General features: G+C 31.4%; 1 protein-coding gene across 1 annotated transcript; it reads right to left on the bottom strand.

Annotated features, from left to right (window-relative positions):
* Positions 1 to 13,931: 13,931 nt before the first annotated feature.
* Positions 13,932 to 16,648, bottom strand: LOC106104116 (39S ribosomal protein L19, mitochondrial). Its single transcript, XM_013284068.1, has 6 exons — positions 16,458 to 16,648; positions 16,150 to 16,386; positions 15,715 to 15,857; positions 14,976 to 15,155; positions 14,299 to 14,453; positions 13,932 to 14,100 (listed from the first exon to the last, which is right to left on the bottom strand). Exons 1-6 carry the CDS (start codon positions 16,522 to 16,524, stop codon positions 13,968 to 13,970), a joined length of 915 nt encoding a protein of 304 aa, XP_013139522.1. The 5' UTR covers positions 16,525 to 16,648; the 3' UTR covers positions 13,932 to 13,967.
* Positions 16,649 to 16,833: the final 185 nt, after the last annotated feature.

The raw sequence follows: 16,833 nt of genomic DNA, 5'->3' as shown, positions 1-16,833 counted from the left end.
GAAAATTGAAACACTAATTAGACAAATTAGTAAGCAATGAATAACCAAACCTACAAATGATTTAGCTCTTAGATTTTTTTTTTTAATCTATGAAATGGGAAATAAATTACAGATATTTTTTTTCATCTTTTTTAGAATTATATTAAGCTGTAAGATATGAATAAACTCTCTCATTATTTTAAACATTAAAAACAAAACGAAAAGATTAACCTGAAAAGGTTTCTACTTCCATTACATCCGTAGGCTAAATTGTTGTTGCATTAATATTAAAAGAGGTTAAGTATACTGCAGTATTTGGAATCGTATCGGAATAAATGCTATCCGAGCATTAATTTGATTTACATTCCTATATCTTTCCTATTCCGCAGTATAACAAGGCGGGAGCGGCTCTGGCTGTTTGCCAACTTCTCGTATATTTCTGGAGAGCCTTTTAGGTGTTTTATTAATTTGTCTTTTCTGAGTACTAGCTGGAGAGTTTAAATTATACCAAAGTTATTTAAATACCAGACAAAATTAGCATAAATTCCTTTCGTTTTACACAATTTGAACCTCTGTCAATCAGCCTAATTTTTAAAAACTAGAAAAATGTAATTGCACCTTTTTACGATAATGATTAGAAAACTAGGATTATATTAAAAAAAATACATAAACAGATTAAGTGGCGAGATAACCTAGCTTATTAACTATTCGGCACTTAAAAGGATATGAAGCATAATATTGGTGAAAAACTATTAGAATTCTTAGAACAAAAAATTAGTTCGAAATAGAAATTAAAATATCATTTTAGTGCCTTGCATCGCTCTAAAGGTCGTGTATTTTAGAGTATTACATAGCAGTATACTTATCCTTTAGCGTATACGTTAACCTCAATAACCTTAAAAAGAAACGTAACTTTGTAACATATGGGTATTAAGTAATCTTGAATATTTCTTAAGAAGGATCCTTAGCTAAATCAACAATTCAGTTGCAAACACTAAAGATATTAGATTACACTACACATATATCATAAGGTGGCAAACGACCAAGCGGCCACCTGAATCCGCCAAAACGGCGAAGCGACCGCTGCCTATAGACATCCGCAATTTCAGATGCGTTGCCGACCCTTATCCGACGGAGGAGACGCACATAAAGAGGATATTTCCCCTTCCTATGCATCTCCTCCACCGTCAAATCCACTTCCTCTTCCCATCCTCTCCTTATGCGAAAAGGGTGGTAAAGAGAAAGGAACTTAAATTAGACCTCGAATTATTATCCATCTATCTATCCTACACCATTGTAATAAAATTGTAAATATTTCTAACAAATATAGAATTCAATAATATCCGAATCAAGTGTAGACAAGACCAACGCGTATCCCTGGGAACCACTCTAATTACAGTGAACGCAACGGTAGAGATTGCGTAACTGTTGACATTTTAACGGTGCCTTACAAGTACACTCTGGCTCGTATAAAGTATGGCTATCTCTTTCATTCTCTTTGAAAAATCAGAGATAGCAACAGTTTCTATGCTGGTCTCAGCAATGAAAACCCATAGCTACACTGACTACAATTACCAGCAATCTGATCATTTTCTCTACATTGTTATTTTGTATGAATGGATAATTATTTTATACAGCCAATAATCGTACTAATTTTTAAATGTCATAACATAACAGTCATCAACGGCGTTCGATACTGGTCTATCGAGAAAGCTTTTCAAACTAACATAATAGACTGTATTATCAATCGAAAACAATTAAACCGGACCGAGAATTTTGGACCTTAAATTATAAAAGAATAAGGGCTAATCATCTAAGAAAGGGCATCTTTTTCACATAGTTTATTTCCTCTTGCATTACTAAATGTACAAATACGCACGATAAAGTTAAGAAAATCACAATTTCAGATAATGTCTAAACAATTGGGACAAGGCGCGTATCGAATTGACTGATAGCCTACGGTTGGTAAATGCAGATTGCAATTGCATACATCTACATAGCAGGGTACATGATGCCATTGTTACTAAACTATAGAGCTGGGGATAGATTCCATACTGCGAAGTTATTTGTTACCCTTGAAATATATAACTTTTTTAAAGAGTAATCCTACCGATCGATATCTTTTATCTATCCTATTGTAGGTACTATGTACCCAGTTAATTAAAAAAACGTAAAAAAAACTACATTTATGATTTTATCAATATCCAGCTATTCACTATAAACCATATTAAACTAAAATATCTTACGTTCTTTAGACTAGCTAAGGCTTTTATAGCAATAGCTAAAGCTTGTTTCGTAAATAAAATAAAGATGTATAAAAAATATTTTAAGACTTTTCATAGTTAAATAATTAAAGACGACGATAAAATCGTGAGAATAAAGTAACCGTTTTTTTTAATTAAATTTAATATCATCGGTACCATTTTATACTCATTAATTCAATTAATGGCAAACTCTCAACTAAATAACGAATTAGAGAACAATGACAAATGCAGTTATAACTTTAATTAACTTCATAACATTTTACATAATGTAGTTGGTATAATTTATTAATCTAAATTAAAAAAAATAGTTACACAAAGCATTTTTGAGACAGTCACGAGTCATGACATATAAACCGTGTAATAGAGAAGAGTGTTCAATTATGAAGCACTAGCTGTTCCCGTGCGACTTCATCCGCATGTATATAACTGTATTGTTTACATTTGTCCAATTCTTAACAGTGGTAGTGCCCGCTTTAACATCTTAGCACGAATGGGCCGGCACGCCCGGTGTAATACCACGATCACACAGAAGATAGGCGTGAAATGGAAGCAATTCCGTGTTTCGTCTGATGAGTGTGGTGCCGGAGGCCTAATTTAAGTCCCTTTCTCTTTACCACTCTTTTCTTATAAGGAGAGGATGTGAAGGGGAAGTGGATTTGACGGTGGAGGAGATGCATAGGAAGGGGAAATATCCTCTTTATGTGCGTCTCCTTCTCCGTCGTATAAGGGTAGGCAACGCATCTGCAATTGCGGATGTCTATGGGCAGCGGTCGCTTCGCCATTTTGGCGGTTTCAGGTGGCCGCTTGCTCGTTTGACACCTTATGTTATAAAAAAAAAATTCTCAATTGGACGTCAAAGTTACCGTTACCATAATAACCTTGCTTCCTCAATGTAGGCAGCTTGTAGTTTATGGTCTTTTTCCCAATTTTTTTTTTTCAATTTATTTACTCCTTAAGTTTTATATCGTCTAAATGTATAGCCTAAAGCTTGTCGTTGGACTTTTTAATAAAGAGTTATTCAAGAATATGCTGTAATTGCTGTCATCAACACCAAGAAGTAGTGTGTGTTTACACTTTATTACATTAGTATAGACTACTACTCGTAAAACCAACACTTATTAATAATTATTAATATTTCGATTATTATTTATTACTGTTAATGACAATATACCCATTTTATAATACAATAAATCATTTTAACTTAACCATAAATATATATAGAAACTAACATAAAACTACAGAAGTCACTTCAAAGAAATGCATAAAGTAAGCTTTCTATCAAGATTTTACGATAAAACCGCATCGTAACCCGAGGTCAGATGTTACATAAATTAACACCACTTATCCACTGTCTCTGGTCTTTATAATGAGGAACATAATGGTAAACCGTTGCATCCTAGAAACCCAAATGCTATTGCGAGATTGGAAAGTAATTTCTTTATATTACTGGAAAATGTTATACGCTTTCAAAATATGCATCTATAAAGCTATACGAACAAAGTTAACTCTCTTTGTAACATTTAAAGTTAAGTTTTGAGCCAAACAATATTTTTTTACAAATAGGCCTCTTCGTACATTACAGAGATATTCTGCTCAATAAATATTTACGCGAATTATCCTTTAAAATTCTGATAATGTGCACATTAAAAAATGCATGAATATTGGATAAAAACTACAAATTGATAATAATTTTTACTGTCAAATTATCTTTTCAGTATTATAAATGCAAAAGTTTAGATTGATGGATGTTTGTAAGTTTGTAGTGTAAACGGCTGAATGGATCTCTATTAAATTTGGCATAGATGTAGAACATAGTCTGGAAAAACATATGGTACTCACTTTTGTTTTTTTTAATTCCACGAGGACGGAGTCGCGTGCGAAAGCTAGTATTAAAATAAATAAACGACTGTAAAATGAATGAAACTTTTTAGTTACATATCTCGTGAGAAATTAAAAGCGTTAACTTTAATGTGGTTAAATTATGTAAGCTTTGCGGTTATGTGTAAGTAACCACATGCGTTTGCAACAGGCAGAGTTATTTTACTCAACGTAATCTATTAATTCTTCCTTATATTCAAGCTTCAAATGTCATACAATCGACTAGATGCAAATAAAATAGACATAGCGCGGATATTTCGAACACTTTCTTACAAATACTTTACGAGACACATATATTGGTTGAATCCATACGCTTCGGTTGCGAAATATTTGTTAACATTTTCGCAAAGGTTTGTACACGTGACACCATTTACAAAGTTACTTTAGCGTTTGACCAAACAAGTGTGGGTCAACTTCAAACAAAAATTACAGAAGCGTAACATCTGGACAAATATAGGTTACGAATGTTTCTTAGAAAAATTAAAGAAAAGTGATTAGACAATTTAGAAAGACTTTAACAACATTATGTTTTAACTTAGCCGTTCTTTTCTATGAACTGTTACGTATATTTGCCCAATTAGTAATATTATTTGGGGAACAAAATTGACCCCTTTAGATCTGAACCCTGATAACCAACCGCCCACTGACTCGTATTAAGGCAATTTTTGTAATAAGGTGCGTCGAGTGAAAACAAAATGGAAGTGCAGTCAATGAGAATTTAGATGGAGGGTCGTAACCCCTCCCGACTTTGAGAGCACAACGCTACAACACTACAGAATGAAAATATGCGAATCAATAAATTAAAATGAACAGTTGTGTGATGTGACTGGCATAAGTTTGCACTAAACTATTGTCATCTCTTTTATTCAGCTCGAAATAAGTGAGACAAGAATGTCTTCGTGCGCGTGTTTTGGCAGTACAATGTGCAGACAACCTAGATGAAATATAATTTTTAAATTGTGTATTTCTGGAGCAAAATAATTCAAAGTTTGATTTTTAACAGTTTAAAACATTACTCTTGGTTCTTTACTTTAGAGTGACTGGTAGATTATACAGCGTAGTCACGTATGAAATACTTAAAAGTCTATCTTCGTATCGAAGGCCATGGGATTCAAGTTTTTCTATGGGATTGCTTCAGATCCATGGCGGTGAGAAAAAAAGAACAAATGCATGAAATTCTCCTAGGCGCATTACGCAGTAATTATTTTTTTATCCCTTCGCCGCACGATTCCGAGGAGCGCCGGGAACCGAGGCCAGTTTTACTTTTCTTATTTCGTATCCATCATAATGACATTTAATGATTGCCAACGCTCCACCAAATAAAAATTTCTTTGTGGCATCACAAAAAATATCATAATGTTTGTCATTAACTATTATAATCCGATTTTTTTGGTTAAAAACCAGTTAAACACATCAACTCGTAATGGCTTTAGTTTTTAATGCAACGTTTTTTACAATCATTTCACATTTTTGACTTATAAGCCATTAACTTCTATGTGATCCTACACCGAAACTTTTGTGTATACACGTTTCATTTAGAACTAGCTGTTCCCGTGCGACTTCATCCGCATGAAATTATGAAAATTTTATTTTATTGTTTACATTTGTCAAATTATCAATTACAAATGTCAAAATGACATGACATGATGACAAGCTTGCTTCCTTGATGTCGGCAGCAACTTATGGTCTCTTTCCCACATTAGGATTTTTATCCAAAATGGTAAATATTTAATTTTAATGGCATTAAAATATATAGCCTAAAGCGTGACGTAAGTGTATGGCTTTTTAAAAAAAAAAAAAGAATTGTCCAAAAACATGCTGTATTTGCTGGCAACAAAGTGTGCGTCTACGTTTTATTATAATAGTATAGATAACATAACCTCACTATCAGAATTATTAATATTTATAATTTTTCGTTTGTATTAAAAAATCCTGGAACATTCTTTTGTATTAAGGATATTGAACCATGACTTAAATGGTATATCTATTAATGTTAAATTAAATTTGAAGATTCACGACAAATTCTCGTTTCATGATAGTGTTGTGTAATGGATTCTGCCACAAAAAAATACATTTTACATCAATTTGGTAAAAGTACTTTACCTGTTACCTACTAATGTATGCTTTAGTAAATTGTAGTTATTTTAGGAATTCAATTAATAATTAACACACAAAATTATCAACTATCGTAAGATATATATACCTATTAAGATCGTCTTTTTTACTGTTATTCAGACTTTTATCGACAATTACAGTAGTACCACGATAAGTCATAGTCCAAGGGAAACACAGAATATTTTAAGATATAGGTTTTAAGTTATCAAAGGTCTATGTTATAGAGATTTTGGGCTCTGATAGGAAGGGAACATATTATTTTTTGAAGTTATAGAGGTTTTTAAGTTACCGCGGTTTGAGTTATCGAGGTTCTGTACTGTACTAACAATAAAATTGTATTAATAAAATAAATTTCTATCGATATCATAAGATACAAATAACATTGTATAATAAACTGGACACAAATTCAAACACAAAATATCAATTAAGACAATTAGTTAAAACCTAGTGGTAACGTGCAGTAAAATATAATTGCGTAGATAATTTAACGTCTAAATTTCACTACTGGTAAATAATTACAAACAACAGTTAAGTTGCGATAAGTTAACAATAGCTCTGGTTTAAATCTAGAAAGTCCCACATATCAAATACAATTTCTATTAACCAATAAGGGCAACAGGTCTAACTGGTGGTATCGACTTTTGTTTTAGTTTGAACTGCTCGCAAACCACTTTCGCTGAAACCCTGATACTAAATTGAAATTAATTTGCACAATAGTGCAACATATAATTATCAAGTAATTGATTAATCTGTATTTAAATTATTAAATCAGATGCATCATTATTCTACGTATTTATAGCCTAGAGACTTTTGCGCTGAGATTTCTGTTATTAGGCAGGCGAACACAATCACTCAACAGAAAGGATTTATTCAATTCATACAGTTGTGAGTTTTTGAAAATCTATCCATTAATTCAGGATAAAAGTTTGTGTAGGAAATCATTTTTTCTTTAGAGCTTTTCGGGCGTCACATGCATCAGTAAGACTAGTATTGTAATATACAAATAAAACAAGCTAATTTATAGACTGTTAGAATTGTTCAATACCGGCAATGGACTTACAAACAAACGTCAACAATATAAGCAAACTGACAAGACTTTACAAACATATGTCCGAACAGTAAACGCACCGCTAATGATCAACATGTTGAGAATAAATCCGGTAATCTGTTTACAACTTCGAGCAAATATATTGTTGATCGAAGGTTTACAAAGACTACGCTACTACGCCGTCTTATCGTAACGTTATTATCTATATATCTATCTATACTAATATAATAAAGCGTAAACACACTACTTTATTGCCTAAGATATCAGCAATTACAGCATATTTTCGAATAACTCTTTTTGTTAATAAAAAGCCCTACACTTACGTCACGCTTTAGGCTATATATTTTCACGCCGTAAAACTTAGAGGTAAATATTTTAGAAAAATGCCCTAATGTGGGAAAGAGACCATAAGTTGCTGCCAACATCAAGAAAGCATAATTGCCGTAGTAAGGTAATTGGCATTTTGACAATTGCAATTGATTATTTGACACATGTAAACAATAAAATATTTTTTTCATAATTTCTTGCGGATGAAGTAGCAAGGGAACAGTTAGTTACACTCGCTTATAACAAATTGTGATAGCACCATAGATCATTTAGTTATTCATGGTATCTTGGGGAAAAAAATCGCACTATCATTGCTTTTTTTTTTATAACATAAGGTGGCAAACGAGCAAGCGGCCACCTGAAATCGCCAAAATGGCGAAGCGACCGCTGCCCATAGACATCCGCAATTGCAGATGCGTTGCCTACCTTTGTCCGACGGGGGAGGAGACGCACATAAAGAGGATATTTCCCCTTCCTATGCATCTCCTCCACTGTCAAATCCACTTCCTCTTCCCAACCTCTTCTTATAAGAAAAGAGTGGTAAAAAGAAAGTGACTTAAATTAGGCCTGGCCTTTTAGATTATTTACAACCACACTTATAAAAAATGGGGTCACAGAACATGGTCTACTTACGTGAACTCTGTAGACGTGGATTGTAACATTGTTTTCGCATGATCCAACTCCCGATTGTTACATATTTCGACACAAATGACTTCTTTTCAAATATAGACGGACGGCCATATTAACAATAATTGTAAATTACTTTAAAACACACAAACTGAACTCCAATGCGACAACGCATATATATCGAACGTTCCGTTGTTACGACTAGTAAAATACTGAGCTTGGTAGCGACTGAGCACCGAGACCTGAGCCCGAGCCACACCTTGTCATATATTTTATAAAACTACCCCCCACTATTCCTTCCGTTTCCTAATATTTTCCTAACAATATTGTTGTTTTAAATAAAGATAGATGTATTGATAAATATCAAAGATTAACAAATAACTCTTAAGAATACATCAAAAATAGTTAAAAAGCTAACACAATGTACAACTAAAGCAAAACATAACGTGGACGTGAATTAATCAATATAAAATAATACAAAAATTAAGGTTCATCCCATTTAAGTAATGCAAACTGCAGTAAGTCGACATTTTCATAATTAAAAAAAACTGGCCAATCGATTAAGTTTTTAACGCTATCATCTATTTTATAAAAGAATAATTAATTAAATTTATAAATACAATTTCATTAACACTACTTAGTTAATGTCTACATCGACAAAAGAAAGACGTCAAATGTTCCTATTAAATAAATCCTTCATAAAAGAGACAAAATATAATCCGAAACCATATCAAAGCTACGAACCCTCGCATAGAAACAAAGTTTCCCCCTAGCGAAGTGAAATGATTTTATGTGGCGTGAACATGCAACGCAGAAATAAAGCATCAGGAAAATGGTTTTGATTGAAAACTTGTACTGTTTTATCTATGGATATATACAAAAGTAACAGGTTCCTAATAATAAAGTAAAGCAACATAGAAAACAGTCATAACAAATTGACAAGCATCTTTTGCTGTAAAAAAATTATTATGCTTGTTTTAACATTTATTTAATTGAAAAATTATTTAAACCCACAAAGTACTAGGTGCTAAGGTACTTCTATAACTTTAGAGACCTGTTCCTCCAAATAAGTAATGAGTTCGCCTACATAACATTGCATCTGCAATGTGTGCCCTTGGGTCAAGTTCATTACATCGCGTGGGTTCCGCCCTCTATAATCAAAAGACCGAAATGTTACGCAAGTTCTAACTAAATAGTCATCTTATGTAACTCAATAAATCTTGCTTAAAACATATTTAAAAGCAATGAATTAAAAAATAGAGGCTATGTTACTCACTGATAAAGAAACTTTTTAAGGGTAAAATAATTTTTGAAATCGACTCAGTAGTTTTTAAGTTCTTTTATTACGTACAAAAATACAAATCTTTTCTCTCTATTATATTAGTATAGAGTAAAGATAAAATACACTTCTTAGAAAATATTACAATCTTATATATATTATTGAAAATATTACAATATATAGAGGAAAAATATAAAGCTAGTCAAATAAAGTTTTCGTCATATAAACAATGTTAAATGAATTATTGAGACGTCCCTATCTTGCAATAACTATGTGATCAAGCAATGATTTTGTACCACACAATGATTGCATTAGAACACAGATTTTTATATTATACTACTCAAGCAATTGAATTCTCGATTGTTAAGGAATTACACGCAATATTCAAAACGATATTGTAGCATTGACGAGTATTGGTGAAGCTGAATACACACACGATTACGTGAAGTAAAAAAATATAATAATTAATACGATATTTATTAAAATTAAAATTGTTCAATATATTTTACATAAATGGAAATCAAATTTCTTGAATAACCTAATAGTAAAACCTTCTTTAAAGAAAAATATTTTAATACACATGCATCCTAATGTTTTCCCGTGAAAACTATCGTAAAAGTTACACCAAACGAACTTTTTACAACTTGGCAGTAAAACTGGTAATCTACGCCTATAAAAGAAGCAAAAAAAAGTATATTGCTTTAAATTTAGCCACATAACAGGAAAAGTTAGATATATAAATATAAGATAGCGACATAATTTATACGATGCAATAAAGATGCATTTTAATAAAACGAATGCATTTTGTGGAACGTTACTTTAGGAATTTGCTTCCTGGTGCAGTATAACATATATTACATAAGTAATGGAATTTTATGCAGTTTTTATTTAGAACTAGTCCATCTATAGTAATGTTATAAAGAGGAAAGATTTATATTTTTGTAAAGCGGAAGACAACATAACATATGCAATGGTAAATCCGTCCCAATATACCATAGATTTTTTAGAATGTCATTCAAAAGCAACGAATTTAGTGGCATTTCATTCGTATCATCCTTAAAACTTCTAGAATTAAGATAAAATTACAGAAATCAATAAAACCATTTCTTTATCTAACTTTCAAACCGTTTACTAATTTAATTAGTAAAGGCAGCTTAAAAGAATCTGATTTAAACATTTAGGAGTTTATAATTAAACTATTCAATTTTATTATACTTTGTAGAAAAATTCCCCTATTCATTCCTTGTGACAACAACCGGAAACGTAACCGTTTAACTTAAGAGTAATAGCTAGAGCGATTATTTACGATATATCATACTAAATTTTGTCTATTTCGAGAGGTACTAACCTCTTATTTTCAGATAATTGATGTGACTATGTCAATATTCATTTTCTCAATCATAACATAACCTTAATAATGGCAATGCATCTTATTGCTTGTGCAGCTGTGACTATTTTAGTTAACGGAAGTAATATTAACATAATATTTTATCATCCGTTAACGAGCTGGATGAAACACGGATGATCTCAGTTAATGGCGGAAAATATTTGTTCTAATGTCAGTCCATTGAATGTGTGATATTTTTGAAAGGGTAAAATTAGAGTTGAATTGGAATGTATTTCAGTTTTTTTAACTTTTGGATCCTGAACGATGAATGTGTTTACTTGTAAGTTAAGAATAATTTAAACTTTTTACTCATAATCCTAATAGTTTTATAGGTTATGTGTTCAAAACTGTTTTTATTCTGTGAACTATTTTTTTCTATACGCGTTTTTTCTATAATATATCGAAAGGACTGAACGCAAGACAGTAGCATCTTATTATTATTTATTTCATAGTCATATTAACCCACAACAATAATTTCCGATTGTTTTTTATTTTCGTTTAACCGGCGCTTGAAGATGATCCCACCTGATGTTAACAATCTGGTCGAAAGATGTTACTTGCTACTACGATCGATCACTGATGTCACGTAATCAACAACAAGACTATATAATTAGTAAAATATCTACGGGTTATTAGCAATAGGCCTAATATTTATCAATATCAGTATTTTAACACTTTCGTTCATTTTAATATATCTTTCTACAATCTCACGCTTAAATCTAAGTTATTTTATCGCTAAGATAACAGCGGAAGGTACACAAGCCGTTATCTAAATCTGTTTGAGGAGACTTGATGGATTGCACGCGTTTCCCAAAATGTTGCGTTCACTAATAATTTCTTATAGAAACTTCACAATATTACAACATACATTAAAAATTATAACAATGTAAGAAAGCCTATCTATTAGAATTATAGTTCTTCGGTTTCATATAATTGTTTTTCAAAGATAATTATCGTAAAAAAGAATTATCACAGTTCATCGTCATAATATTAACGAGGAAATAGTTAAGTTATACCTTTAATTGCATTAACTTCAAGCTAGTGTCGTTAAATGGTAGTGGCAAGGAGATTATCGTACGTCGACCTACAGGATCCACTTTGTAACGGAACTAAGTATGAAAGTTTGATAAGCTATGCATACATCCACTTCCTATAGTTTAAAATGACTTAACAAAAATTTATAATATTTACCAGCATAACTAAAAGATAATAGGAACAGGATCAACCTAGAAACACTTCAATAATTTTTCCTACTTTAGTGGGATGTTAACAAAATATGGTTATGTATGTTTTTTTTTTCAAGAGCTTTTTTTCATATTTAACAAGGAGTGCCCCTCCTCTGGCCGTTTAAAAAAGTCCATCTTAATACTTGTTAAAAATGTTAATTGGCAGCGGTAACTTTCAACAAATGTAGCCGCTACTGCAAATTATTATGGACTACAATGAATAAATATACACCATAGCCTTTGAAACTTAGCTAGGGTATATTTCAACACTTTCTCGATGGATAAAGTTAACATAATGTTTATAAAAATGAATATGCTGAAATTTGTCATCTTTCTTGTCATTATCATCCCGTCCCATATGAATGTTTGACATGGTATAAACTCTTCCATACATATCTGAAAAACCCCATCTTAGTTGTTGTAAAGAATTATGTTAAACTGCAGTGTTCTTAGTCTAATTGGATTTTTCATAAAACAACTTCTATTAAATGTTATATGTTCTTACATGTTTTCATAATTTTTCAAAAAATTGTGTTATACTGCAATAAACTATGTAAAAATGACAAACTGAAATCACTTGTTATATTCTTTTGTTTTAATGTATAATTTAACATTGGAACAATTGAAATAAAATATTTATCTCAAAAATGAACTTAAATTATGTTCAAAAAATTAACTTTAATTAAATGCTAAACGGTCTCATTACCCATTTAAGTTATTAGTGATATATAAGATGTTTATTTTAGCATTGGTTATTCAAATTGAATAATAAATATGTATTTTATGTTTAAAAGGTCATTTACATAAACCTAACTTAACTAGACTTCATGTTAAGTTTACATTTCAGTAAGTTAGCATTAAGTTAACATCAAGTCAACATTTGATTGACCAAGTATCAAACCTTTTACATGTAACAATGGAATTTGATTTTTTCATACCCTAGACCCTTCAATAAAAAATAAGTTAAACGTTAAATACTTAATGCATGTATAATTAACAGAAACAATGGAGGTCCTGATTCAAATTCCAAAATTGAGGAAGTGACGTAAATCGATAAATCAAGGTTGACAAAATGCAATTGCATTTGCTTACCACAAACGAAGCATATGCTTTTTCTTAAACTACCAACAAAAACATCAAATTACTTAAGATCTTAAATTATTTAGGCCATTAAATTGCTCAAATTAAGGTTGTATTTTTAATTAATCACTTACCCGGCGATAGTAATGCAGCAAATAACACAATAAAGTTCACAACACCAAACACTACACACGAATAATTATATTAATTACATTCTAATAACCTTAATTTATAAAACTGTTGTACTGACCCATAAAGAAAAGTGCATTACATTGCACTAAATCTCACACCTTATGACTGCAGTTTGCAGCTTTGCAGTTAACACACGCACGATCACAAAATATGCATAATCTCAACCAACCAATCACGATTCTTAAAAGATATTATACTATTTTGAATTGAAACGATCCTTGATATAAATTATAGATTTCATTTAGAAAAAACATGTATTATTTTGGTTCAACTTAAATAAGTAAAATCAAGTAATATATTTGCGAAATCAATTTTAATTTTATTAATACCGCCATCTATTGACAAAACTTAGCTTACTTGTATTCCATTTGACAGTTTACTTGATGTTTTATAATCTATACTTTTAACATTCCGTTACAAGCATTGCATTTTCACTGAGTAACATAGGCTACTTTTTTAATCCGTGCGGATGATAGCGTTCAAAAGCTAGTTTTTTTTAATAAACGGGTGTAAAATGAAACCAATTATATCTATCATAGGCTATATATTTAGTAGTTTTATGTTATTACGCAAGCTGAGTTTTAGGTGCGCTGACTGGACGTTTTTTGAACATCTTTTTACGTGAAAGTCTAAGTTGATTCAATTGATTATGAACCTCTCCCCATATTTCATTTTGATCCTCCGCTGGTATTGTTTGTCTGAAAATATAAAATTCTTCTTAAAAAAGTGAAATCAACTTGATATCATTAACAACAAATGAACTAAAAACAACAGAAGCTATATCAAAAATTCTTTGACCATTAGAAAGCTACTTTATCAGATTTTGTACAATGTATTCAAATTAGTTATTTATTTATAAAAACAAAAATAATTGGTATTGAGACTAAACCAAGTACCTGTATTGTTTCATTAAATCATATTTTTCCCAAGGAGTCTTTCTTAACTCTCTCCTAACTTTATCTTTTTCTTTAAGATGTTCTTCAATATTAGCAACTCCTTTAAGTTCTTGCCGCTCCCATCTTTCAAGCCATGGCTTTGGCTTTAGTTTTACCTAATACAAAAAAGATAATCATACTAATATTATAAATGCGAAAGATTAGATGGATGTTTGTTAGAGTTTGTGGCACAAACAGCTGAACGAATTTCTATGAAATTTGGTATAGACATAATGGATAGTGTGGAAGAACACATAGGCTACTCAGTTTTTAATTCTACGCGGACGGAGTCGCGGGCGATAGCTAGTCTCAATATAAAAGTAGTCTAATAGTGAATCAAATACAATTCTATTGATTATATATTAAACAGTTTATTTTGTGGTATTTATGGTATAATTTTAAGGACCAATTAATTTTTTAATGTTGAATGCATCTTTATTTTTTTTAAATATCAGTAGATTTTTGTTAATTTACTAATATTTCATTAACCATCCCAACTAAGCTCTAGGGCTTGTGCTAGGATATGGTTCACGATGATAGTTGAATGCCGGGATTCGAACCATCGACCGCAAGATTGGTAGTCCGTACCCCAAACCGTTAGGCTATTGGTACTTAAAACATAACAAAATGTTGCATACCTGAACTGGATTAACAGACACCGGAGTGCCTTCTGGAAGTATTTCTGGGTCCATATCAAATGGAAATGTGCTGTACTCGGGCAATGCATCCCTCAAGTAATAGAGTTTGTCGTCCAAACGTTTCTCAAGGCGTAGCACTTGTATTGATTGTATCGTAGGATCATAGAGGTCATAACGAATCTGTAAATATTGGGTTTAATAAGTTTAAAAATGGCCAGCAAATATGTAAAGTTCGTAACATTATGTCCAGCTCGTTAAATGTCCCCATTAAGGGGCTCAGAGCCTACCTTATGCTACGTTTGGCATTATTTTGATTTGGTTTAAATAGTTTTGAATTCTTGAATTGTAATTTATGTTCAGTAATATAATGATGCATTTTTAAAATAACAAACATGATTTTTTTTAAGATTAAATTATACATTAATTTTTAGTTAACACTAGATTTCGCTCACGACTCAGTCTGCATGGAATTAAAAGAAACATAAGTGAATAGCTTATGTGTTTGTCCAGACTATCCATTATATATATACCAAATTTCATCGAAATCCATTCAGCCATTTAGGCTACAAACTCTAACAAATATCTATCCATCCATCCATCTACATTTTCACATTTATAATATTAGTAAGACAATAAATGTCTATTGTGTGAAAACCATTTCTATTTAAAGATTAGTTTCCCTATCTTCATTCAATAGTTTTCGAGATTTGATGTATTTCTCACAAGAAATATAACCCACCTCTACTCCTTGGTGATCCACAACATTCCTTAATATGAACTCAGCTCTGAGACCACACCCTTTTCTTTCAATGCAAATACCAACAAACCTGCTGGTTTTGCCTTGAGCATGGGGATCAGATATGACAACAGCTAGAATAGACCCTGAAAATAACTTAATAATTTCAAATTTGTTATAAACAAAAAAAGGTTGTTTCACACTTAGTGCTTCAAACTTTCACAACCTAAAGTGAATTTCTAGGCTGTGTTACTTGCAGTTAATGTACATTTTAAAATGCAAGGGGCTGAGAAATGTATATAACATAACTCATAATGCTGAGAAGTCGGCAGAGAGTATGGATTTCTTTTTAGCATAGTTTTGCCACAATTTTCTACATTTGTGCATACTTCTTTGATAGTTCCTGACCACTTATTATTTATAGCTACCAATACATACCAACATAAAACTCAGGAATATCAATTTGACTTCTTCTTTTTAACATATCAGCTCTTTCCATTTTCTCTCGTAACGTATTCCTCCATTTAGGATTCGGATCAGGCAAGAATTCCGGGTAAACATGTCGGTACTCTAAAGCTGGATTTTGGAACCTAATTCTACGTCCTGTCGACCTTTTCGCAACATCTTGGGCTACGTCTTCTTTTGTTTCCGGTAAAGATGATAAACCCCGAAAATCTGTAAATAATTACTCGTTGTAATAAACAAAAATTGCGAGCAAATATACACGACTTTTCTGTTGATATAACCTCTCGGTACAATACATCTTGCAGTTGCCAAAATACTGAGAGTAGATTTACGTATAGCTAGTGCCATATTCTTATTGCAATTTTTCAATTAACAAAACTTTTATCGTATTTATTTATTTAGGCTTTCACTTTATAAGATGTATTTGCATCCTTATTCCATATTATCTTGACAGTTGACATTGACAGAGGAGTTAACAAAAAGGTTTTTTAAAGATTTTATAGACACCGACAGAAAGACAGACAGATTTGGGCTGTGGAAAACAATAAACAATTGAACTCATTGTGAAAAATATAATAGTGAGTTGATTTGGTTTGTCACTTTATTTATATTAAACTAGATTACTTCTTTATATCCTTTACATTTAAAACACAATAT

The sequence above is a fragment of the Papilio polytes genome, unplaced genomic scaffold (genome assembly GCF_000836215.1).
Source record: "Papilio polytes unplaced genomic scaffold, Ppol_1.0 DF823691.1, whole genome shotgun sequence".
In the NCBI taxonomy this organism is placed as follows: Eukaryota; Metazoa; Arthropoda; class Insecta; order Lepidoptera; family Papilionidae; genus Papilio; species Papilio polytes.
Note: the sequence above shows the minus strand (reverse complement) of the source record. Positions and strands in the feature narration are given on the sequence as shown.